The sequence below is a fragment of the Heloderma suspectum genome, chromosome 6, assembly GCF_057233095.1.
Source record: "Heloderma suspectum isolate Gila_16-S chromosome 6, 16-S_ref, whole genome shotgun sequence".
NCBI classification, from domain to species: Eukaryota; Metazoa; Chordata; class Lepidosauria; order Squamata; family Helodermatidae; genus Heloderma; species Heloderma suspectum.
Window position 1 is genome coordinate 1,442,424 of NC_139463.1, and position 25,618 is coordinate 1,468,041.

Consider the following 25,618-nt stretch of genomic DNA (forward strand, 5'->3'; position numbering starts at 1 on the left):
TTAGATTTTACATTGGTATTAGCTTGCTTAATGGTCTGATGTATTTTTAGTTGTTTAAATTATTTATTGTTTTATACTGTCTAAACTGATTTTGTCTGTACACTGCCCTGAGATCCTAATGATATAGGGCAGGATATAAATGTTTTAAATGAATAAATAAAAACTATAAATTTCCCACCTTCTTCTAATAAATAACTTAGTTTTCCAGGTAAATAAACCCAATAATGGTAATTAAAAAACAGTTATGAAGGTAGAAAGCCAGCAGGGGGAGGGGGCAGCTACCCAGTGTATTTCACTGAGAGCCACATGTATGACTATCTGCCAGCTGGATGGAAGTCGTGGGTGTCTGCTCGGTGTAATGAGCTCCTGGCTCTCAGGGAACAAGTTCGTTCCCTCAAGGCCCAAGGTGGCTGACCTGGAGAAGCTCAGAGAGGCAGGGAGGTTGGTGGATGAGACCTTCAGGGACCTATGAGCTGCGTCCCACTCCCAGGGCGACAGCTCCTCTGCTGCCACGGAGAATGCGTGTCTCAGAGAAGGAAGGCGTCATTCTGAGGAAGACGGAAACGATCCCTTTGAAGGGGCCCATTCCTTGGAAGACGAACAAATATCCTCTTGCACTGAGGATGTGTCTCTAGGGGGAGGGAGGCTTGTGGTAGTGGGAGATTCAATCATTAGACATATAGATAGCTGGGTTTGTGATGGGTGTGTAGACCACATGATAAATTGCCAGCCTGGTGCAAAGGTTGCAGATATCACGCGCTGTCTAGATAGATAGTACTGGGGTGGGGTCAGTGGTCGTGGTCCATGTTGATACCAATGATGTGAGGAAATGTAGTTGTGAGGTCCTGGGAGCCAAACTTAGGTTGCTAGGTAGAAGGTTAAAATCCAGGACTACCAAGGTGGCTTTCCCTGAAATGCTACTTGTTCCACACACACGGGCAGCTGGATAGGTGAAGCTGAGGAGTCTCAATGCGTGGATGAGACAGTGGTGCAGGGAGGTAGGGTTCAGATTTGTTAAGCACTGGGGAATGTTTTGGGACAAGCCAGGCCTGTACAAGAGGGATGGGCACCACTTGAACCAAAACGGAATCAGATAGCTAGCGCTAAACATAAAAAGGTGGCAGAGGAGCTTTTAAACGGTACCCTGGGGGAAAGCCAACAGGAGCTAGGAAGCATTGGGTTCAGGCTGAATCACCCCTAGGGGATGAAGATGAAAGTGTTTCCAATTGCCCAAATGGAGATGGGGAAGAAATAGGCCATGAGCATATGGTGAAACATGATAGCTAGTCAAAGAAGCCTACATGCCATAGCAGAAGATGCATACGCCAGAGAAATCTGGGGACACCATGTATATGTGTTTCTATGCTAATGCTAGAAGCCACCGAACCAAAATGGGAGAGCTGGAGTGCATGGTTTTAAAGGAGAACGTATATTGGGCATTATGGAAACCTGGTGGAATGGAGAGAACTAGTGGGATACGGTCATCTCTGGATATAAACTCTACAGGAAGGACAGGGAAGGGTGTTCTGGAGGAGGTGTTGCTCTGTACGTCAAAGAGGGCACAGTGTCGAGCAGAACAGGAAACCTAAAAGGGGTAGACTCCTGCACGGAAACACTGTGGGTGACAATACCAGGCTCCAAAACAAATTTAGTACTAGGAACATGCTATTGTCCCCCAGACCAGAACACTGAGGATGATCATGAGATGGAAAACTAAATCAGGGAGGCCTCCAAAAAAGGAAGTGTTGTAATAATGGGTGACTTCAATTACCCCCAGATTGACTGGAGAAATGCATGTCCCATTCATGACAAAGAGGTTACATTTCTCGATGCCCTAAATGACTGTGCCCTAAAACAGTTGGTCATGGAACCGACCAAAAGGGAGGCGACCCTGGATTTAATCCCAAGTGGTGTCGCCCAGGACCTAGTAAGAGATGTGAGTGTTGTTGAACCAGCTGGAAACAGTGGCCACAGTGCTATCAGATTTAATATATATTTAAGTGGAAAATTGCCAAGGAAGTCCAACATAGTCACATTTGACTTCAAAAGAGGAAACTTCTTTAAAATGCAGCAACTGGTAAAAAGGAAGTTGAAAGGGGGAGGGTTAAATCCCTTCAGAATGCTTGGAGATTACTCAAAACCACAATAACAGAAGCTGAGCTAAAACGTATACCACAGGTTAGGAAAAGTAGCACCAAGTCCAAGAAGTCACCGGCATGATTAATGAGCAGTGTTAAGGGAGCTATTAGAGAAAAGAGAGCTTCCTTCAGAAAATGGAAGTCTTGCCCAAGTGAGGAAAACAAAAGGCAGCACAAGCTTGCACAAAGGCCATGCAAGCAGACAATAAGAGATGCAAAGACGCATTTTGAAGAGCATATCGCTAACAACATCAAGGCCAAAGATATTCTTTAAATATATCAGAAGCAGAAAACCAGCTAGGGAGGCAGTTGGACCATTGAATGACAATGGAGTTAAAGGAGTACTGAAGGAGGATGAGGAGATTGCAGAGAAGCTGAATGAATTCTTTGCGTCGGTCTTCAGTGCAGAAGATATAGGACAGATACCTGTGTCTGAACTGATGTTTTCAGGAAGGGAGTCTGAGAAACTGAGCCAGATAGTGGTGACAAAAGATGAAGTTCTCAATGTTACTGACAAATTGAAAATTAATAAATCACCAGGCCCAGATGGTATCATTCTTAGAGTTCTCAAAGAACTCAAATATGAAATTGCTGATCTTCTAACAAAAATATGTAACATGTCCCTAAGATCAACCTTTGTACCAGAGGCCTGGGGAATGGCCAATGTAATGCCAATTTTCAAAAAGGGAATCGGGGGGGATCTGGGAAATTACGGTCCGTTTACCTTAAATTGGTTGAAAGCATTATAAAGGATAAGATTAGTAAGCATACAGAAGGAGAAGCCCTACTGAAAAAGAATCAAGATTACTTCCATAAAGTAAGTCCTATCTCACTGACCTTTTAGAGTTCTTTGAAAGTGTCAATAAACATGTAAGATGGGGTAGTTTACATAGTTTACTTGGACTTCCAAAAGGCTTTTGACAAAGTCCCTCAACAAAGACTTCTGAGCAAATGTAGTAGTCATAGATCAGTAACTGGTTAAAGAACAGAAAGCAGAAAGTAGGAATAAATGGTAAATTCTCCCAATGGTGGGATGTAAACTGGGGTCACACAGGGATCTGTACTGGGACCAATGTTTTTCAAATTGTTCATAAAATATCCAGAATTAGGAATGAGCAGTGAAGTGGCCAAGTTTGCCAATGACACAAAATTATTTAGGGTGGCTATAACGAAAAGAGATTGTGAGGAGCTCCAAAAGGATCTCTCCAGCTGGGAGAATGGGCATCTAAATAGCAATGTGGTTCAATGTATGCAAGTGTAAAGTGATGCATATTCCCAACTTCAAGTATAAGCTGATGGGATCTGAGTTAGCAGTGACTGACCAAGAAAGAGCGCTTGGGGTTGTGGTGGACTGCTCAGTGAAGATGTCAACCCAGTGCGGGGCTGCTGTGAAAAAGGCAAATTCCATGTTAGGCATAATTAGGAAAGGAATTGGGTATAAAACTGTCAACATCATACTCCCCCTATACAATTCTATGGTGCAACCACACTTAAAATACTGTGTATGGTTCTGATCACCGCACCTAAAAAAGGACATTGTAGAGTTGGAAAAAGTGCAGAAAAGGGCAACTAAAACGATCAAGAGACTGGAGCAACTCCCCTATGAAGGAAGATTACAACAGCTGGGATTGTTTATTGTAGAAAATGGTGAGTAAGGGGAGCCATGACAGAGGTGTACAAAATTATGCATGGTGTGGATAAAGTGGATAGGGAGCCATTTTTCTCCCTCTCTCATAATACTAGAACCCAATGGGGTCTTCCCATGAAGCTGACTGGTGGGAGATTCACAACAGATAAAAGAACTTCACATAGCATAGAGTTAAATTATGGAATTAACTTCAAGAAAATGTAGTGATGGCTACCAGTTTGGATGGCTTTAAAAGAGGATTGGACAAATTCATGGAAGAGAAGGCAGCTACTGGTCCTGATGGCTATATGCTACCTCCAGTATCAGAGGCAGTATGCCTCTGTACACCAGTTGCTGGGGAACATGGGTGGGGTGGGGGTTGCTGTTGTACTCATGTTCTGCTTGTGGGCTTCCCCATTGGGGCAGCTGGTTGGCCACTGTGTGAACAGAATGCTGAATGAGATGGACCCTTGGTCTGATCCAGCCTGGCTCTTCTTTCTGCAAAGCTTTCAGCACAAAACAGTGGTATGAAATCTGGCAGCAATATCAATTGGATGTTTGCAGTGTTAAAGGCCTGCCTTTGTCTGAAGAGGCCTTGGCTATTGGTGTGGGGTTGGTATTTATAAGTGTTCCCTCATAACCCTGGTGACTAAGAAGGCCAGAGGCAAAAGGAAAGCAAAAAAGGGAAACCAGTGCTCAGAGGTGCCAACAGTAAGAATTGATCATAGCCTAACTTTGGTCTTTTAGACCAGCAAGATCTTTCATCAGAGGCAGCACTACTGGGTTTAGTTTCTTTTGGATGAGAGAGTGAGAGCAAAGCCTGGGGACGTGTCGTGTCTTGACAATATTGTTCTTATTTACAAATACACAAGCAGAGTACAGCAGAAGCAAAATGAAATGCTGGTCCTGTACCACTTTCCCAGAGAGCTGGTGTTTCAGCCACAGTAGTTTTGGCTAGCAAGTGGCTCTGTGTGTGTGTGTGTGTGTGTGTGCGCGCACACACACCTCTGATCCTGAGGAAGGGGAAAGTGATTCTTCCTAATTAAGTAAGTTGCATTTGCCCATCATCTACTACTTTTGCTCTACCTTATTCAGTCTGAAGAAGAGTTCTGGTGGAATTGAAACCTTGCCCACTATTTAGTGACATGTTTGTCCTGATGAAGTTATTATGCTAATGCTACAGTTTGGATTTTTTTTCTAAAGGTCCAATCTGGCTGGCTGCCTACATTCCTTTTTTTTCCCCAAAAGAAATTACAAAAACACATGAATATTGATTCAAAATCCCTCCCCCAGCTCGAATAGTTTTGGGATTCTTCTTCTCCCCTCCTTTATTTTCTATTTCTATTCCAAGGTAATATATTAATTAACCTTGTTTCATTCCTTTATTATCTTCTTTTCATGCTTTTTATTATTTTCTTTTCAAATTTCTATAAGCTTCTACCAAGGATGTACTGTTTAAATCTTTTTTCATAAAGTTTATATATTTTTGCCAGTCCTTCCTGAAGGTGTCTTTTTTCTTTATTCCTCTGTGCACTCTTAGTTTCTGTGTCAACTTTTCATTTATTGCTATGTCCCAGATTTCTTTTTCCACAAAGGTATTGTCAGCATCTGGGCTGTCTTCCAATTATTTGCAGTTAATTGCCTCGTGGCTTTCAACAAGAAACCAATTAATGTTTTTTCTCTAATCTCTCTATTTTCTTTTACAAACATATTCAATAAAGCGAAGTCTGGTGTTTTACAAATCTCTTGATCGGTAATTCTTTCTTTTTCTTGAAATACCTTGTCCCAGAATTTTCTAATCCTCCTACATTCCCACCACATATGTATTTGAGTGCCGTTAATTCCACATCCTCTCCAACACAAAGGTGATAGATTCTTATTCATTTTTGCTAACTTCACTAGTGTCAAATACCACTTCTGAGCCAACTTTAATCCACCTTCTTTTATTTTGGCGGATATTGCTTGAAAGGGACATCTATCTGAAAGCTGTTTCCAATCTTCTTCCTCTATTTCCTCATCAATATCTCTTTCCTATATCTGCTTTATTGTTACATTCCCTCTTATCTCCTGCTTTATCAGAATTTTATATATTTGGGTTATTATACCCATATCTCCTAATTGATAATTATCTACAAATTTTTCCCATTCTGTTAAATCTCTTGTACTTTGACTTCTTATCCTTCTAATTCTCATACATTTACTGAGCTGTATCCATACTAACCATGACATTCCCAAACTTTGTACACGTTTATTCCATATTTCTTGTGTTATAGGATCCTGCTGTTCCTAAACATTTCTCATTTGCGTCAATCTCGTTTCTTTCAACTTGTTTTTCCCCACTGCTTTCCCTCTTATATCAAATTCTGGGTGCACCTAAATTGGTATTAATGGACAAACGCCTGGCATTAGTTTCTCTTTCCTGAAGTTCCATGCTTTTAATAATCCTTTTATTATTGTACTTCCGCTGTTTATTTGTTGTTTCATACTTTTAATATAAAACATAATCTGTAATTCTGGATAGACTGGAGCGCTGGGCAGAAAACAACCGAATGACATTTAATAGGGATAAATGCCAAGTTCTGCACCTAGGAAAAAGAAACCAAATGCACAGTTACAAGATGGGGGATACGTGGCTCAACCACACTACAAGCGAGAAGGATCTTGGAATTGTTGTTGATCACAAGCTGAATATGAGCCAACAATGTGATGTGGCTGCAAAAAAGGCCAATGCTGTTTTGGGCTGCATTCATAGAAGCATCGCTTCCAAATCCCGGGAAGTACAAGTTCTAACTCAGCCCTGGTTAGGCCTCATCTGGGGTACTGTGTCCAGTTCTGGGCACCACACTTTAAGAAGGATGCAGGCAAACTGGAGAGGGTTCAGAGGAGGGCAACAAAGATGATCAGGGGACTGGAAACAAAGCCCTATGAAGAGAGACTCAAAGAACTGGGCATGTTTAGCCTTGAGAAGACTGAGGGGAGATATGATAGCGCTCTTCAAGGACTTGAAAGGTTGTCACAGAGAAGAAGGCCAGGATCTCTTCTTGATCATCCCAGAGTGCAGGACACGGAATCATGGGCTCAAGTTACAGGAAGCCAGATTCCGGCTGAACATCAGGAAAAACTTCCTGTTAGAGCAATACGACAATGGAACCCATGACCTCGGGAGGTGGTGGGCTCTCCCATACTGGAGGCGTTCAAGATGAGGCTGGACAGACACCTGTCAGGGATGCTCTGACTTGGATTCCTGCACTGAGCAGGGGGTTGGATGCGATGGCCTTGTAGGCCCCTTCCAACCCTACTATTCTATGATTCCTCTTCCTTTAATCCCATCAATTCCCTTTCTATTTCTATCCAATTTACCCTCACCCATTCCTTCATTATTGTTAACATATGTCTTAATTGGTATGTTTTTAAATGTGATATACCCTATCCTTCTTGCATAAATCTGTATCTGAAAACCTTTGCTGTTCGTGGCTTTTTAGTCTTAAAAATATTTTTTTCTATGCTGTTTTGCCATTTTTTAAACCTTTTAAAGGGAATTTCTTGTGGAAGCACATTAAAAAGATAAGTAAATTTTGCTAATACCATCATAGAATCATAGAATAGTAGGGTTGGAAGGGGCCTACAAGGCCATCGAGTCCAACCCCCTGCTCAATGCAGGAATTCAAGTCAGAGCATCCCTGACAGGTGGCTGTCCAGCCTCGTCTTGAAGGCATCCAGTGTGGGAGAGCCCACCACCTCCCCAGGTAATTGGTTCCACTGTCGTATTGCTCTTAACGGTCAGGAAGTTTCTCCTGATGTTCAGCCGGAATCTGGCTTCCTGTCACTTGAGCCCATTATTCCGTGTCCTGCACTCCGGGATGATCGAGAAGAGATCCTGGCCTTCCTCTCTGTGACAACCTTTCAAGTCCTTGAACAGCACTATCATACCTCCCCTCAGTCTTCTCAAGGCTAAACATGCCCAGTTCCTTCAGTCTCTCTTCATAGGGCTTTGTTTCCAGTCCCCTGATCATCTTTGTTGCCCTCCTCTGAACCCTCTCCAGTTTGTCTGCATCCTTCTTAAAGTGTGGTGCCCAGAACTGGACACAGTACTCCAGATGAGGCCTAACCAGTGCTGAGTAGAGGGGAACTAGTACTTCCCAGGATTTGGAAGCGATGCTTCTATGAATGCAGCCCAAAATGGCATTTGCGTTTTTTGCAGCCACATCACATTGTTGGCTCATATTCAGCTTGTGATTGACAACAATTCCAAGATCCTTCTCACTTGTAGTGTTGTTGAGCCACGTATCCCCCATCTTGTAACTGTGCATTTGGTTTCTTTTTCCTAGGTGCAGAACTTGGCATTTATCCCTATTAAATGTCATTCTGTTGTTTTTTGCCCAGCACTCCAGTCTATCAAGATCACTTTGAATTTTGTTTCTGTCTTCATTTTTATAGTCATAATCCGATCAGAAAGTGTTACATTTATCTTTTCCCATCTGGCTATGTCATTCTTTATTTCCTTCCATAACTTCCCATAATTTAGTTTCAGTACGTTCTTCTGCCGTTTAGGGATTGCGCTTCCAATCAAATTTCTTCTGTTGTTTCCCGTTTTATTTCTTCAAAATGTCTTTCTATATTCCTTTTTATCCTAGCTTTAATATCTTCCTTAGTTAATAAGATGGGATTCAATCCCTTTTAATTTCTTGATCCATCTCTACTTACATTTTGATTGGGACATGGTCTGTTACTTTTATTTGTCCAAACTCCATTTTTTTAAGTCTTCGTAAAAAAGTTTGTCATTAAAATTGTATCCAACCTACTAAAACTTTTATATATTTCTGAAAAAATATGTATGACTATAGTCATTAGGGTTTATTTCAATCCAAGCATTGTAAATATTTGTTTCAAAATTTCCATATACTGGGATACTCTTCTGTTCTGTTTAAAGTTGTTCTTCATTTCATATCATTCATTCATGTTGCCCCCTGCAGATTCCAATTTAAATCTCCTGCAATGAATTTTTCTGATTTTGAGAATCTATTAACTTTAGCTAAGATCTTCTGTAGAAAATGTAAGTGATTCATGTTAGGGCTATATACTGAGGCCAATGTTATTAACTCTTTATTATTATATATCCCATCTACAAATATATATCTCACCTTTTTATCTTTCATCATTCTTTTTAATTGAAAATTTATCTCCTTATTAATTAATATCCCAACCCCCTTGCTCTTCTAGATCCTGGAGCTAAGAATTTATGTCCCCATTGTCTGCTGCCCACTATCCCACTTTTTGTTTTGTTATTCATTTTTTATTATGAGTTTTAACAAAACAAAATAACAAAACCAAAAAATAAAAATATTACAACATATTCTACAATCCTCAGTTTCAAATATTGCAATATTCTAGGGAGAAAAAAAAGAAAAGAATAGGTTACACATAAACTTCAGTAAAAGCAGACCAGATATCCAAATGTAAGTCCATTTGCAAGTTACGCCTATATACCACTCTTTCAAATGTTGCTAGTGTTGTTAAGTCTTCAATCCACTGCATTAGAGGCAGTGAGGTTTTATCCTTCCAGTACTGCAGTATCAGTCTTTTAGCAACCAAAAGAGCACGAAGGATCCATTTACGCTGACAATGTGTTAAATTACTTACCTGCTTTTTGGAATGTAAGAGAACATTTACTTCAGTAAATATTATATAGCTTTCCAATACAGAATTTATCCATATAATAACTTCCTCCCCAAAGGAGGCAGCTATTGGGCATTTCCAGAACATATGAATAAGAGAAGCATTAACTGCATTACACCTCCAGCTGTTAGCTGAATTTGACAAACCTTTATTAAAGAGATGTTGTGGTATCCAGTAGACCCCAAACGAAACTTTTTGCTGAATAAGGCAAAATCGAAGATCCACAGAGATATCCAATACAGACGCCAAAACGGCAGTCCATTGATTAGACAAAATAGGACATTCCAATTCCCTGTTCCATTCCTGCAGTAGACCACATTTATCATATTTATTCATTGATAATAAGTATTTGTAAACATGAATCATGGGTCAATATATCTAGTCAGCTTCAATAAGTGTTTCCAATAGCAAAGGAGACGCGGAAGCAATAAAAGCAGCAGGACCGAATCCAGATACTAACAAATGTTTCAATTGCAAATACTGCCATTCCGCTTTGGCAGGCAAATCAAATTTAACTTGCAAAGTTGAAAAACTCATCAACACCCAATAATTGATGCAAGGTAAAGATTATCCAGGTCTGCCACAAGAACATTTTCTTTCTAATTCTTAAATCTGGATTTCCCTATAAAATCAATTTGGCATGGGAAAATGGGTCAAACTGTAATTGGAGTGACATTATACACCACACATCTCTAACTGCCAAGACTGTGGGAGGAGCTCTTTCTGCCGTAATATGCGGAGAACCTAATGCCATCCATTTAGAGAGAGGCTCCATACAAGAAGATGCCAACACTGACAATGGTGGAAAATCAAATCTGAGTGGAAAAGACCAAAATTTAGTAGAGGTCAGGAAATAAGCCCAACAGTATGTAGCAAGATCCGGAAAACTGAACCCACCTTCATTAATTGGAAGTTGCATCCTTTTCAAAGATATTCTTGGTGGAAAGGAACCCCAAAAGAATTTACAAAACAAAGCATTAAGTTTTTGGAAATATTTGCCAGGTATAAGTATGGAGATCCCACGTATAACATAAATAATTCAAGGTATAGTATTCACCTTAAGTTTATTAACCTTACCCCATAAACTCAACTTTAAAGATGCTCATCTCTCTATATCCTGTGAAATATCATTAATCAACTTATTTAAATTTAACCTAATTTTGAGATATATCTCTAGGGATAATTATTCCTGAATAAGTAATAGACTCTAGGCACCATCGAAATTGCCAATTGGCTAATACACTAGAGTATACCCTATCCCTAATTGGCATTATTTCCAACTTTGACCAATTAATTGAATAGCCAGACAGTTCACCAAAAGTATTAATTTCATCAAAAGGTTGTGAGACAGAAACACACACCCCTCCCCCCCATAAGAACAAAACTTGAACAGTATGAGAGGGTAACGTAACTTCCCTATCCTCTCTGGGGGGCTCAGCCAACTTATTTCTTCATCAGCTGGCTCCTTGCCTTAGATTCCCTTGCCCTCAGTTTGTTTTTGTTTTCCTTTTTTGCCAGTACTTATTTCATCTCCTCCTGTTTATAACTCGATCCATATTTATTCCTTTCATTATTTTCTCCTTCGTGGCCGCTCCCTTAACTCTCTTGTAGAAGCATGTGCTATCCTTTTCTCCTTCTTATTTCCTTTTATGCTTGTAATCGGCCACCATATCTCCTCCCCCTCGCCATCTGAAACATCTGTCTGGTCATCCGCAGTCCTTTCTTCCCCTTTTCTTTTTCTGGGATTTCTATCTTTAACTCTTGAAACAGTCCCTTGATCCCAGATTTGGTTATTACCAGATATGTTTTCCCTTTATGTATTATTGTCGGTTTGAAACAGAAGCCCCAGAAATAGTTAATACCTTCCTTTCTAAGTCTTCTTGTGAACGCACCTAGGTTTTTTCTTTTCTGTAGTGTCTCTGGGGCTAAATCTTGTGAAAACATCACAGGCATGTCCATATACTCTATTTCTTTCATTAGCCGTATTTCTTTCATTACCTTTTCCTTTAGTTTGCAAAGCAGACTGTAATGTCTTGTGGAACGCTTGTTTCTAACCTTCTGGGTCCTAGTGCCCGATGAGCTCTTTCAAGATCGTCCATCTGTATTTTATATACAGGAAGTAGTTCTGTGAGCTATTTCACTATAAATTCTTTAACAGACTCTCCTGCAGTCTCCATAATTCCACGAATACATACATTTTTCCTACAATTTCTATTGGACAGATCTTCATATTTTAAGCTGTTCTCTTCAGTTAGCTTCCTTAAGGATTTAATTTGTACTTCATGTGCGTTGAGCTTGTCTGCATTCTCTGAAACTGTAGCTTCTGTTTCTTTCATCCTCTCTTACAATTGCCCCAATTTATCTTCTAGAATTTCCTTCCAGGCAGTCTATAAATCTTGTTTGAGTGTTGTTAATTGCTCAGTTGGTTCTTCTTTTGATACAGCCATCCCTCCAGTCTTGGCTTCCTCTTGCAGTTGTTTATTTGCTGATTTAGAGAAGTATTTTATTTCACTCGCTGTTCTTCCTGATAGATTCATTTATAGCTGTCTGGAATTTTGTTTCCAGGAATTATTTCCTTTTAGATAATCTTTCTTGGCTTAAAATATTTCCTGACAGCAGAGAGCTCCAAGATCACGCTGCATTGCCTTTGGCGTCCAAACTCTGCTCCCCTCCCACACACATTTATGTTCCTTTTTGCCTGCTTTGGAGAATGCTGTATTTTGCTGTGCTGGAGAGGAATCCTAGAACTCATTTTGTTCCATGTAGGGATGTATCGATTTTGTTAATTCTGTTCCGTCTTTGTTTCATAGATTGCCTAGCGTCTTTCATTCTGCCGTCCACTCATTGACAGAATCGATTTTTCAAAACCAGAATTTTGCTGTACTTCCCCTAATTCAGGTCAGTACAAGTGTGCATTAGCGCAAATATTCCCCATAAGTGAAAAACTGGTCTTCAAGTATCTGGAATCCGCGTGACTTGGAAAAAGCTGCTCTGCTGCAGAATCCTGAAGTTGGATTCAGAGAAATCTGAACGCATTGGAGTCCATGGTGGATTTCTCTGGCATCCCTATTTCCAAGTGACAGCCATAGCAGTATGAGGGTTCTGGCCCAAGCACGGGGGTCATGGCCAGAATTCAGGTTCTGGCAAAGCCGAAAGGCGAGGCAAAGCAATGCAAAGTCCTGGTTTAAGCAATGCAAAGGTTCAGGATGCAGACAACGTGCTGGACAGCTCCATGGGGTGCTCCAGCTAGCAACTCGTGGCAACAAGCTCAGATGTCCCTTCTGCAGCAGGCAAGCCCTGGCGGAGCTTTAAATCTAGCTGTAGCTCAATATGGGTGACTAGTTCCACCTCCACCTGGAGTTAAGGGAGCCTACTCTGGCTCAACAGCTGTTTGCTCCAATGACGTGGGGGAGACCGTGCTTCTGCTGGGGCTTCTGGGCTGGAGTCAGGGTGGCAACACAACCTCCTCAGGCTTGAGAGATTCTTGATTCCTCTTGCGCCAAAGCTGCTGAGGCAGTTGGGATTTCCGGGGCTGGCTCTCAGGGCAATTCCCCTCCCCCTACTCTGACACCTCCCCCAGCTTCATATACCCTGAAGAACCCCAGGGTCATGACAGAACTGGAGGATGACCTCCCACCACCAAAGGTTCAGTTTTGTCTATGGAGGGCACACCTTGCCCTCCTAATACCCAGTCACACTGTCCAGATTAATTTTTATCGACCCCATACTTAGTCATTTAAAATTAGTCATCAGCTCTGCTAATGTAAGGACTATCTTGTCTGTCTTTCTTTCTTCCTTCGACTTACAAGGGACCTGTTTAAGTGGAACAATGCTAAAGGTTGCTCCAAATAATTGCTGGTTGTTATATTTTTCAAAGGGAGAGTGGCTGTGGCTGCTTCATCCTAGCATGCCTTTTTGCAACCTGAGATCTCTTTGCAGAAGGCACAAATTAACCTACTGGAGTGTGCAGGACTCCTTTCTCATTCTGTCTTACAACTACGTTATAAACTGCAGACTGGAGCTTTTAATCATGCACAGCATTATCTTTCTCTTCCTGTGGTTTTGGTCACCCCCTCCCTCATACTTTACATCCAGATCAAAGAAGAGTTCTAATCAACTCAAAAGGTTGTCACTTTGGGACCTTTTTCATTGTTCCTAATAAAGGTATCACGTTACAATTGTTATTATTATTATTTGTTACATTTCTATACTTTGGCCCCATAGCCGAAGCTTTCTCTGTTGCTGTCTGGACTTTTCTAATGGCCCAAAACAGCTGCTTGTGGTCCAGTTTTTTTTAAAGAATCCCAAGATTCCTGGGTTCTGTTCTTCCTCCCCCTTGGGTGGATCCTGCAGGGGTCAGCCCTTGTCCACCCAGCTCTTCTCCCTAGTACTTGTTCTCATAGCTTCTACTCCCATCTTTGCTGATTTGTCCCAAACCTGCTTCTCTAATTGTATCCCTGATCTTCTCCTTCATCTAGCCCCATCTGGAAGCACTCTATCCAACAAATCTGAACAGATACAATTGTATCTGGCTATGACCTAGTTTGCACGTAAGGACAACCCATGGTTTAAATATGGGTTGTTGGGCATGTGGCCACCTCTTCCTCTTTAGTGCACAACCCACAATTAGCTCCTTTGTAGACTGCGCAGAGTGATGTGCGAACCTAGACTGTTGGGTTGTTTAATGGCTGAACAACCCAGCAGTTAATGTAAAGTTTGTTGTTGGGTTGTTCAGCATCCACTCATGCTCAACATCCCATAGGTTTTTAAACTGATGGGTTGTTGTTAGACGTGAACAGGGCCAATATGTGCAACCCAGTGCTGCATATTAACAGTGTGTGACCAGCTGGGGTCACTGTTGTGTTTAGATCGGGGACTCTTGCATGGGGGGAGATCTGGCTGGGACTCCTTGATGGCTTAAAATGTATAAAGGTGAAAATGAATTGCGGAAGTGCAGCCGCTTGGTTTGGTGGGTGCTAGGCTAAATGCAGCAGCCTCCAAACATAAAATATGACCAAGAATGCGCCACCCTCTACAAAATCTACTCTGCACAGTCCCAAGCAGCTGATGTTTCTCTCTAAAAAAAACACTAGTCATTCATTTAACATTCATTCCGTAAGTTTACAAATGCAAGATGTTAATGCAATTGGCCTATAGGAAGGAGTGGAAAACTTTTTCCAGGCTGTTCTATGGGGATTTCAGCAGAATACCTGACCTCCATATAAGTTTATATATAGATCAAGTAACAGACATAAGCACCCCCTAGGCAAGAGTTTCAACACTTTGTAACTCACTCCATCCTCAGCTGGAGAAGTATCCTTACAACAACCCAAAGCTTTGTCCAACTCCCACATAATAAAATATACATTTACTGCACCTTCATCTCCCAAACTCCAATCTTCCAATAATGCACCATGGAAGGAAGGAAATCGGACCCAAAATACTCTAAAATCTTCCCTTCAATTCTCTTCATTACTGACCCTCTGAAATAGATCTGACAGTACTTCAGCTTTATCCATACTGGTAGAGCAGATCTTACCACTATCAGACACCAAAACAGGCATATCCCTCTGATGGGGTAGTACACCACTCACCTTCCTAAACTGTCTATACACTGAAAAGATTGAAGTATCTACAATAAGGTTCCCACAGAATTTCCTCCAATTCTTCTTAGCATTTTGAACCACTTTTTTGACAGCACCCTACACCGTTTATACATAGCACAGGAGGATTTGGCAAACTTTCTGTGAGGCCATTTTTCTTGCCCAAACTTGCCTAACTGCACTCAGTTGTCCCCCATGAAACCACTTTCCAACTTTTTCACACCCGTTTCCCCTTAGAGAAAGCCTGCAAAGTTGCTCCCATAATTCTACAAATCAAATTACCTCCCCAAGAACCAGCAAAATCTGTACATAACTGTTTAAACAAATTCCAGTTAGCCCTTTTAAAATTCACTTGGGAAGACGAATCCAGAACATCAAAACAGCCCTACTTCCATAAGAAATAAATATCAGGAAATAGTGATTACCCTTGCCCGTTCCTTGTAACACCACCCCACCAGATCTAATAGCTATGCCTTTAGACACCATCCCTAAATCAAGACAGGAAACAGTGCCAATAAACAATTCAAACCAAGTAGGGGTTCCATCCCTTAAAAAACCCAAATCATTCTAATCACAAAATTGTTCTAGAAGTACTACATTTCTACCAGTCTTCTGGCTACCTCAAAGTAAACTATTACAATTAAAATCTCTGCACAACAAACAAGGACCCTTCACAAATTCCAATAAACAGTCCAATCCCTCAACATCAAGACAAAAACAAGGATTATATATATTAAAAACCCCTGCAACATTTCAACTGAACCAGTTATTGGAATATCTACTGAGAGATGTTCAAAATGAGTTTCCAGTTCCTCCCACTCCACACAATTTAAGAACTCACTAGTGAAAAGTGCAACACCTCCACCCCTTCCAGCATCTCCATCTTTACAAATAGCAACATAACCTGGGATCACAAAATTTAATTCTTTCACAAGCCATGTTTCCTGAATACAGATACTAGCAGGTAACTCTGACAATGTAGTTAAAAAAATACTTTAATTCTTGACCATACGCCATCAAACTATGTGTATCCCAACTCAAAATCCCCAAACCAACATAATTATGTCTCAGGATGTCCTAAAAGTTCATTTATTGTTTTAAACTGCTTTATTGTATGCTGTACATCGCCCAGAGTGGCTGGGTGACCAGCCAGATGGGCGATTAATAAATTTAATAATAAATAAATAATTTATTATTTATTTATTATTAAATTTATTAATCGCCCATCTGGCTGGTCACCCAGCCACTCTGGGCGATGTACAGCATACAATAAAACAGTTTAAAACAATAAAATTCTACAATAAAAACATTTTCTAAAATACCCTAACCCACCCCAAATGCCTGCCTGAACAACCATGTTTTTAATGCACGACGGAAGCTCATTAAAGAGGGGGCATGGCGGAGTTCCCTCGGGAGGGAGTTCCACAGAGTGGGGGCCACCACAGAAAAGGCCCTCTCCCTCGTCCCCACCAGTCTAGCTGTCCTGGCTGATGGGACAGAGCGAAGGCCATCCGAGAATGAACTTGTTAAGCGGCCTGTCTGGTGCTGCTGGAGGCGCTCCTTAAGATAGGCTGGGCCAGAACCATATAGGGTTTTAAAGGTCAAAACCAACACCTTGAATTTGGCCCGGAAAACAACTGGTAACCAGTGCAACTCCTTCAGCACTGGAGTGATGTGATCTCGCTGGCGCTTGCCTTTAATCAGGCGAGCCGCCACGTTCTGTACCAGCTGCAGCTTCCGAACCGTCTTCAAGGGTAACCCCATGTAGAGCGCATTACAGTAGTCTAAACGAGAGGAGACCAGGGCATGTACTACCGATGGGAGCAGATGGTCGGGAAGGTAGGGGCGCAGCCGCCGTATCAGATGGAGTTGATACAGCGCTGTCCAGCTCACAGCTGACACCTGAGCCTCCATGGACAGCTGGGAGTCCAAAATGACCCCCAGGCTGCAGACCTGGTCTTTCAAGGGTAGCCGTACAACAGTCAACATCCCCCAACCTCCTCTTGTCTCCCACCAAAAGTACTTCGGTCTTGTCAGGGTTCAGCTTCAGCTTATTCCTCCCCATCCAGCCACTCACCATCTCCAGACATTTGGACAGGGATTCTACGGCCAACCTTGGTGAAGATTTGAATGAGAGGTAGAGCTGCGTGTCATCCGCATATTGATGACACCGCACCCCAAACCTCCTAATGATAGCCCCCAGCGGCTTCACATAGATATTAAATAGCATCGGGGAGAGGATGGAACCCTGTGGCACCCCACAAGTGAGTGGCCACGGGTCCGAAACCTCCTCTCCCAGTGCTACCCTCTGGTACCTGCCGGAGAGGAAGGACCGGAACCACTGCACTACAGTGTCTCCAATGCCCAACCCCTCCAGGCGGTCCAGGAGGATACCGTGGTCAACGGTATCAAAAGCCGCTGAGAGGTCGAGGAGAACAAGGAAGGAGCATTCACCCCTATCCAGAGCCCTCCTCATATCATCTACCAAGGCGACCAAGGCCGTTTCTGTCCCATGCCCAAGCCTGAAGCCTGACTGAAATGGGTCTAGATAATCAGTTTCTTCCAAGCGTGCCTTCAACTGCATCGCCACCACCCGCTCAATCACCTTGCCCAAAAATGGCAGATTTGAGACTGAGCGAAAGTTGTTCAGAACCTGAGGATCCAAGGAGGGCTTCTTTAAGAGCGGTCTTATCACTGCCTCCTTGAGGGCTGATGGCATCACTCCCTCCTCAAGGGAGGCGTTCACCACCACCCTGATCCCCTCACCCAGTCTCTCTCTGCAGCCCATAATGAGCCAAGATGGGCAAGGATCCAGTAAGCAGGTGGTCGGCCTTACAGATGAAAGCACCTTGTCCACTTCATCAGGAGGAAGAAGCTGGAACCGATCCCACAAAACCGGTTTGCCACAGGCCGCCTCTTGCTCACTAACTGTATCCACAGTGTGCAGAGTAACACTCCTAATCTGATCAATTTTATCTGCAAAGTGCCTTGCCAAGGCCTCACAGGAGGCCTCAGAATGCTCCAGTGGTTCAGGAGCCACAGGACCGACCAGGCTCCGGACCACTTGGAACAGCCTCCTGGGACAGCACTCTGCAGACATGATAAAGGCAGCATAATATTCCTTTTTTGCTGCCTTCACCGCCACGTGATAGGCTGAAGATACAGCTCTAGCCCGTGTCTGATCGTCTTTGGAGCGAGACTTCCGCCACCGGCGCTCTAGCCGTCTCACCTCCTGTTTCAGAGCTCGTAACCACGGATTGAACCATAGCGCAGTCCGAGCCCTGTTCAGGGGGAGAGGGCGTTTCAGAGCCACCTGATCTAATGCCCCAGTGATTGCGGCATTCCACCCACCCACCCACCCACCCACCAGGGTCTCGACCGAGTGGCCGTTGGCATGCCCCAGAGAATCCCCAAGCGCGTTCAGGAATCCATTTGGATCCATAAGACGCCTGGGGCAGACCATTTTAATGGGTCCTCCACCCCTGAGGAGGGGTTGCGGAACCGAGAAGTCCAACATCACCAGATAGTGATCTGACCATGACAAGGGGGTGGTGGATATACCCCCGACTTCCAGATCACTCCCTGCTTCTCCAGAAACAAACACAAGGTCTAGTGCATGACTGGCTACATGGGTGGGCCCAGTTAGAATATGGTGCAGCTCCCAGGAGGCCATGGTCTCCATGAAGTCCCAAGGTGCTCCTGTGAGGATGGCCTCCGAATGTACGTTGAAGTCCCCCAACACCAGTAAGTTAAGGGACTGTACACGCACATCAGAGACCACCTCAAGCACCTCGGCCAGGGAGTCAGTCGTGCAGTGGGGTGGACGGTACACGAGCAGAATCCCCAGACTGCCCTTCGGGCCCAGCCTGCAGTACATGCACTCAGCAACCTTGGTCTCCCGGAGAGGGGGTCTGGTGAAGACCAAATTCGCATGAATTCGCTCCATCTAAATATTTCTCAGCCGCTTTTTTCAGAACAGTCTGAGTGGTATAATTTATAACCTGTTTCATAAAGGCCACAATTTTCTTTCTTTACAGCCATCCAATCAGATGAGTGAGTCCCCTTCTTATCTCACCCCCGCCCCCGCTTGTACTGAAGACGGAGTAGAGTCTAATGTCCCAAGCCTGCTTAGCCACATGACAACCACTAAACATAGGGCTATATTTACCCCCACAATTACAAGCAACTGGAGACAGATCCATCACAGTGTTCAAAATATGTTGTCCACCACACTTTCCACAGTGCACTTGGCTTCGATAGAATGCTGCCACATGGCCAAACTATTGGCAATGAAAATATCCAAGAGGAGGCTGGACGTGAAATAATTGAAAAAAAATAATGACATGCTCAGGAAGCGTCTGTCTCCTAAAGCGAAAAAAGTCTGCAAGAGAGGGGAGTTCATGATTACGTTTAAAAGTTAGATGCTTAACCTCCAAAACCTGATCTTCCCCCAAAGCTTTCTTAAAATCACTCAGAAAGTTCCAGAGGGGCTCCCAAACCCACTCCCCTTTCCTTCCAACATAAAATGCGGGAACTGACAGGCAACTTTAACCTTTCCTGGTGAGTTAAGCCGAAGTAACTTCTCCATCTGCTCTTTATTCTTACCTTCAACGGACAAATCCTCTCCTTGCACTCGCCCAGCCCACGCTCTGTCTCCAACCGCCTTTCTAACCCGTCCAGCCCACTTCACAGGCGCAGCATCTCCAACGTCGACATCTTTCGCCCGGGCCTTTATCATCAGAACACCCTTCCCCAACCTGGCAAGCTCCGGATGTTTGGACCACAGCCCCCAGCGCTCCTGCTCATTGGCCATGCCTGCTGGGGCTGATGGGAGCTGACGGCCCCCCCATCTGGAAGGCGTCAGGTTGGGGGCGGCTGCCCTGGGAGCCGATCGCGCCCCCCCCTTCGGGGAGCTCATCCCAGGACCCGCCTCCCCAAATCCGCCCCTGGCCTTCTCCTGCCCAGCGCGCCTCCCAAGCCCCTGCGCCCCGCCCTTGTGCTTTCCCCGGAGCGCGAAGGGGGCGCCCCGCGCCCGCTTAGACGAAAAGGTCCCCCATTCCCAGCCTGCCACGCCCGCGAGGGAATGCTGGAAGTGGCGGGGCTTCTTTCTGGCGACACGCGCATCGGATCGCGCCCGACACCTTTCCCAGCGCCGCCCCTCCTCGCCAATCTCGAGGGCGGGCGGGGGGGGGCAAAGCCCCTGACTGAAGCACCACCCCGCCCTCCGCCAACCTTTTCCGGGCGATTTGTCCCTTCGCGCGAGCCGTAGACGTCCCGCGCCGGCCAACGATGGCACTGCCCGAGCGCGCTGACGTCTTCTCTCGTCACAGGCCTCCGCCGTCTGGCGCACGCTCCTCCTCCGCCGGTTGCCATAGCGGCGACGATGGCCCCGCCCCTGTGCGGATGAGCTCACGCGGTGCCGCAGCCCCGGGAGGGGGAGGAGGAGGAGGAGGAGGAGGAGGGGCGGCGGCTCCCTCACAACAAGATGGCGGCAGCGGCTGCAGCGTCCGGCGGCGCGGGGCCCCCCCCCCTGCCAGCCCCCGGGGGGCCCCGCCTGGCCCCGCCGCCCCCCCCCGCGGCCCGGCCTCCGGGCCCGGCGCGCATCGGCTACTACGAGATCGAGCGCACCATCGGCAAGGGCAACTTCGCCGTCGTCAAGCTGGCCACGCACCTCGTCACGCGCGTCAAGGTGAGGCGGGCCCGAGCGTGCGCCGCGCCCCCCCCGCCCGGCCGTCCCGCACGACCCCGGGAGCCTGGCCCGCCCGCCCGCCGTGGGTCGCGCGCCCCGCTCGGACGGGAGCCGAGCGGCCGCTGCCCTGCCCCCGCGGGCGGCCGCCGCCTTGTGCCGAGGGAGCGGCGGGGCGGGTCGTGCTGGGTCCCGGGCTGCGAGAAACGCCGCCCCCTTCCGCCAGTGAGCCCGGGGCCGCCTCGTTGGGCCCCGCCGTCGTGGCGGCTCCGGGAGCCCCGCAGGTGTGGAGAGCCTGCTCCCCGCTTGCCGGCCTCTTCTCTGTCGGTACTCCGTGGCTGTTGCTGCTTGCCAGCCGCGGGGTTTGGTTTCTCCAGCCGGAGGGTCTGGGCCCCCTGCCTTGCCCGGCTAGCCTGACGGCGCGGTCGGTGATGCAGCCTCCCTTCACCTGTCTGGATGCTGCCTCGTGTCTGCCCTGGTGCTGAGAGTCTTGCCTCTCTCCGCCTTGGAGCGGCGGGGCGGCTGCCCTGGATGCGCGGCCCCTCCTCTCTGTGCCCGTGGTTTGGCCTTGCCGTTGCCTTCCCCCTTCATGCCTGCGGGGCAAGTCTCCTTTCTCGCCCATCTGGCTAGCTCTGAGGAGCACTGCGGTCAAGGAGGGCAGGTGCCTTTTGCTCAGGTGCTCTTTTCTGCGATCCCTTCGCATGTGGCTGGGGCTGAAGAAATCTCAGGTGCTTCTTTGCAAGATATCAGCTGTAACTTTGGGAGCAACTCGCTAACCCCTACTTTCTGTCACAGTGACATGTTACTTGGGGAAAGGAGAGCTTGCAGACCTCCATCTGTGTCTTAAGTATTTGCTGATAGGCTTTACTGGGCCTTGGTTACTGAGTAATTAAGCAAAACTGTGTCTGTCTCCGGGGAGGAGAGAGAGCAAGCACCATTCAGGTAATTTGTAAGTGGTTTTTCTGGAGTGGGAGGTTACTCAAAGATAAGACAGAGGGGCTAACGGTGCCATGGTCTTGACTTGCAAAATCTTCTGGAGGAGGTTCAGAGGTCAACAGAAGCATTGTTTAGAATTGTTTCATTTAAACTTTGACAGACGTTTTAGGTTTCTGGTGATTGGGCTTTGTGTCAGGTGAACAGTAGTGAGGAAGGGGCTGGAATGCTTCTCAGTACTGAAATGAGCAAGGGTTGTGAGTGTTGCCAATTTTGGTTAGTTCTGGCACATGTTGGTTGACTGTGGTGCCTTTTCCTTAATTCATAATTTCATGTGCTTTGATAAATTAACAGGCAATGCGTACCTCTGTTGGATAGCTCTGTACATGGGCATCCACAGGAATTTTTCTAGGCGGCGGGCAAAGCTACACAGCAGTTTGTGGGGGAAATTCTGCTACAGCACCTGTGCATTTTCCTTGTGTGCACATTGTTGCTTTGTGTCTCATTTCATGACATTTAGAAGTCTACACAGAATAGCAGAATATCCTGGGAATTTGAAAGCAGTAATGCAGAAGAGTGTTAAATTCAAGAAGCATCATGAACTCTAATTTGGAGTAGGGGATTTAAAACACACACACCCAGGAACAACAACAACAAAACCCCCACACAGATAAACACAGTACAGGAGTCCTGAGAATGTCATATCACATATTTCACTGCCCTTATAATGTTGACAACTTCACATGACTGGTCCTAGAATAATTTCCTTCATCTTGGAAACATTGGTGAATGCTCCCTAGAGAATAGCAGTGAAGTCTGTGGGGAGCGTCTTTGGCCGTGGGAGGAGAAATGGGTATGCTTGATCAGGATTTAGGGTTCTAGAGGAGCCTGGACAACTAACTTTTCTTTTCACATTGTTATCAGCCATGCTTTACATGAGTTAATTATACAACTTTTGCATGGCTTGAATTTTGAACTACAGCAATCATAGAATCATAGGGTTGGAAGGGGCCAGAAGACCGAGTCCAACCCCCTGCTCAGTGCAGGAAGCCTGATTCCCAGGAGGTCCCCCATCCAAGTACTAACCAGGGCTGACCCTGCTTAGCTTACAAGATCAGGCACATCCAGCAATGTTCTTCTGGAATTGCTTATCTTCCCCCCCCCCCCGAACTGCATATCTTGTGTATGGTTGCACATTTTTAAAAAGCCCTGGTAGCATCAGAGAACAGGTCCACCATTTCTTTAGATCCGGTGCCTGAGCAGTGACAAGGCCTAGGAACCAGGTCTACTAAGATAGCTAGACCTGGCCTCTGAGAAAGTGTATACTAGGTCTATCCCTCTGTTGTTTCTTGGTGAGTAGACCTGGTGTCTGGACAATGACTTTCCACCTGCGGCTGAAACCCTCAGTTTTTATCCTGGTTCCCTTCACCCCTGTAATGGCCCTGGCCCAAGTTTGCAGTCCACTCCTAGGCTCTTCAGACAACACACAACAGATTCAGGTACCTTCACAACAGGTTTCTTTAATACTTCATCTGCATGCATTGTTAGGGTAATATTTAAAAAGTTTACAAACTCAGAAAAAAAATTATCAACAAGACCTGAGTTAGAAAGATCATGAGCTCTTTGCTGCTACCATTTGGTTTTTGGATAGACACACTACTGCACAATCTCAGGTACACTAAATTCCTGGATTTCTAAATTGGTTTTTTTGTGAGACTGCAATCACTTCCCAACAAAGAAGACCGCCCCCGAGCCTAAAAATGAACCAGGAAGTTCTTTCTCCAAACTGTCTGTGTTGACCATTGCTATGCCTTCATTCATTGGCTAAAAACACAGAAAGGAGGGAGCAGGCTAGTTTTTACAAAATGACTGGGCAGGATAGTGGCTGCAGTTTTTGCCTCATATCTTGGGTTGTAGAAGGGCTAGAGACTTGCTTTTTTAAAAAGCCTGGGAATCTGGAGATTATGGCTTATTGGGGGGGGGTCAGCTGCCCCCCTTGATCCCCTCTCCAGATGCCCCCCTTGATCCCCTCTCCAGATGCCCATGCTGTGTAGTAGGTATGGGCCAATTCCCTCAACTGGGAATCGGATCTTTCTGCCATCCAAGGTAGTGGCAGACTTCAGAAATCCAGTCTCTGTAGTTGTACCCTGATTATTTGGTTCATTATGTGATAAGAGAAGAGGTGGATCCCAAACTAGTAGCTTTGCATGGTTGCTTCTGCTTGGGGCAGTAAATAATTTCCCTTCTGCTCTGGTGGTAGCCTTGATAACTTAAGCCTTTCCCTGCAAGGTGGAGCTTGACTTGTGGCTGGAGTCATCTCAAGCTATTTGCCATATAAGCACCCTTTGAGCAGTCCACTGGTTTTATTCTTGTGGAAATATGTAGTCTGGATTGTTGATCTCTGGTGGTGACTGATGGGAGATGGGCTAGCTGATCACATCTTTCCACATGCAGAAAACCAGCAGACTGCTCAAAAAGGTGCTTAGATAACTAATGCTTCAGTTTGAAGGGATCAAGGAACGTAGCTGTGAGGGAAGAAGGCAAATTGATGAGACTGATACCAAAAGAGCTCAGCTGGAATGTCTGCCATTTTTCTCACTATTCAGTTAATCTAATCTTTTAGAGCAGGGCAGTGGAACCATGCATAAGTAGCGTCTGTGTATCTTGGAACATGTACCTGAATATTTCCTGCCAGGCCTGCTGAATAGAAGAAGCTGTATTCTGACCGGTACTCTGAGTGGCTAGGAATATATGGGACAGAAGCAGGATGAGTCTTGTCTGTTGAGTGTTGCTGAATGCAGCTTGACCATGGGTCCAACTAACCAGCACATGTGTCACAAGGAATACTGTTATTGTTGGACAGGTGAGAATGCTGTTTCTGTTCTCGCACTCTTACTTTTCTCTTGCCCCATGCATTGCATCTGCTGTTTTCTGCTGCCAGAGGCAGCGATGCTGTATTCTGCAAAAACCTCAATGAAGCCTTATTCAGTGTCTGCAGGTTGGTCCAGCACTGTCTGGTCAACTCCCTTATTTGGGCTGACATTCTGCTTCTGTGTAGTGCAGAAATCAGGCAGGCCAATAGTCCTGTAGTGAGGTGAGTTTCCATTGTGCTTAGGAAGCCGCTTGACAGACCCTCTGGCAGTGTGTGTTACACCTGGGATAGGTCTCAGCTGCTGCTGCTACAGTCCAACATTTTATGAAGCTTGACTGCCGCTTGTTGTTCTGATAAAAGCCAGTCCTTCCATCATCCCTTCCATTATTGACAAAGCCATATATTCAGTATTTAGGTTTGCAGCAGGCTTTGAGTATGGCTGAAGTTGAAGACTATTAAATATCATGGCAAGATAAGTGACAGAAGGCTGTGTTAATGGACGACAGGAGTTAAGGATGGGAATTGTAGCTTTTCTCTAGCAGTTTGAAGAACCTGCATCGATAAGAGCTTTTCCTGCAACTTCACTGGCATCCCTTGCGGTATGGAATGGGTTCCAGATCATGGAAGCTTGTTGACTGAGCACCAACCACAATATCTTATATTTGAAACCTACATTTAAGTAAAGCTGCTTTTCACCCTCACCATGTTGTGTTTAGGATGGGACTTAGTTGCAGAAAGACTTTAGTGCAACCTTCCTCAACCAAGTACCCTCCAGATGTGTTGGACTACAATTCCTATCATCTTCTGAGATCAAGAATACTGGTCTGAAATGCCTCTTGAACCTGTTGATTAACTTCTGCCAGCTGGTGGAGATAAACAGTTGCTCCTTAAAATTTGGGGCTCTGATCAGTTTGAGGAACTTGCATTCTGAGAATACTTAGTCTGACCTGAGTTCGTAAGTTAAGCAAGAGTCCACAGTGAATTCCTGAAGGCCAAAAATCTGACCTGTCCTCTCAAAGCCTGTGGGTGGGGGCAAGGGCGGGTGAGAGAAGAAATGCAGACTTAAGGAGGTGGCAGCAGGGG

At 45.2% G+C, this 25,618-nt stretch overlaps 2 protein-coding genes across 10 annotated transcripts in view; one reads left to right on the forward strand and one right to left on the reverse strand.

Annotated features, from left to right (window-relative positions):
• The window catches only part of PAFAH1B2 (platelet activating factor acetylhydrolase 1b catalytic subunit 2), a 42,828-nt gene extending 22,114 nt beyond the window's left edge, over nt 1-20,714 (reverse strand). The window contains exons 1-2 of one of the 5 annotated variants that reach the window (XM_084860584.1): nt 19,213-20,266; nt 9,588-9,744 (exon numbers count right to left, since the gene is read on the reverse strand). Coding sequence is in view for 1 of the 5 variants with exons in the window: in XM_084860581.1 (XP_084716707.1) it covers nt 20,277-20,417 (141 nt within the window). In the remaining 4 variants the exon portion in view is untranslated. The other 4 variants (XM_084860581.1, XM_084860583.1, XM_084860587.1 and 1 more) reach the window with 4 other exon arrangements.
• Nucleotides 20,451-25,618, forward strand: part of SIK3 (SIK family kinase 3) — a 146,702-nt gene continuing 141,534 nt past the window's right edge. For 3 of the 5 annotated variants that reach the window (XM_084860570.1, XM_084860571.1, XM_084860573.1), the window contains exon 1: nt 20,452-20,733. In XM_084860570.1, coding sequence (XP_084716696.1) covers nt 20,530-20,733 — 204 coding nt within the window. In that variant the 5' untranslated portion in view covers nt 20,452-20,529. Of the gene's footprint in view, nt 20,734-25,618 lie in introns of all 5 variants that reach the window. The other 2 variants (XR_014792850.1, XM_084860572.1) reach the window with 1 other exon arrangement.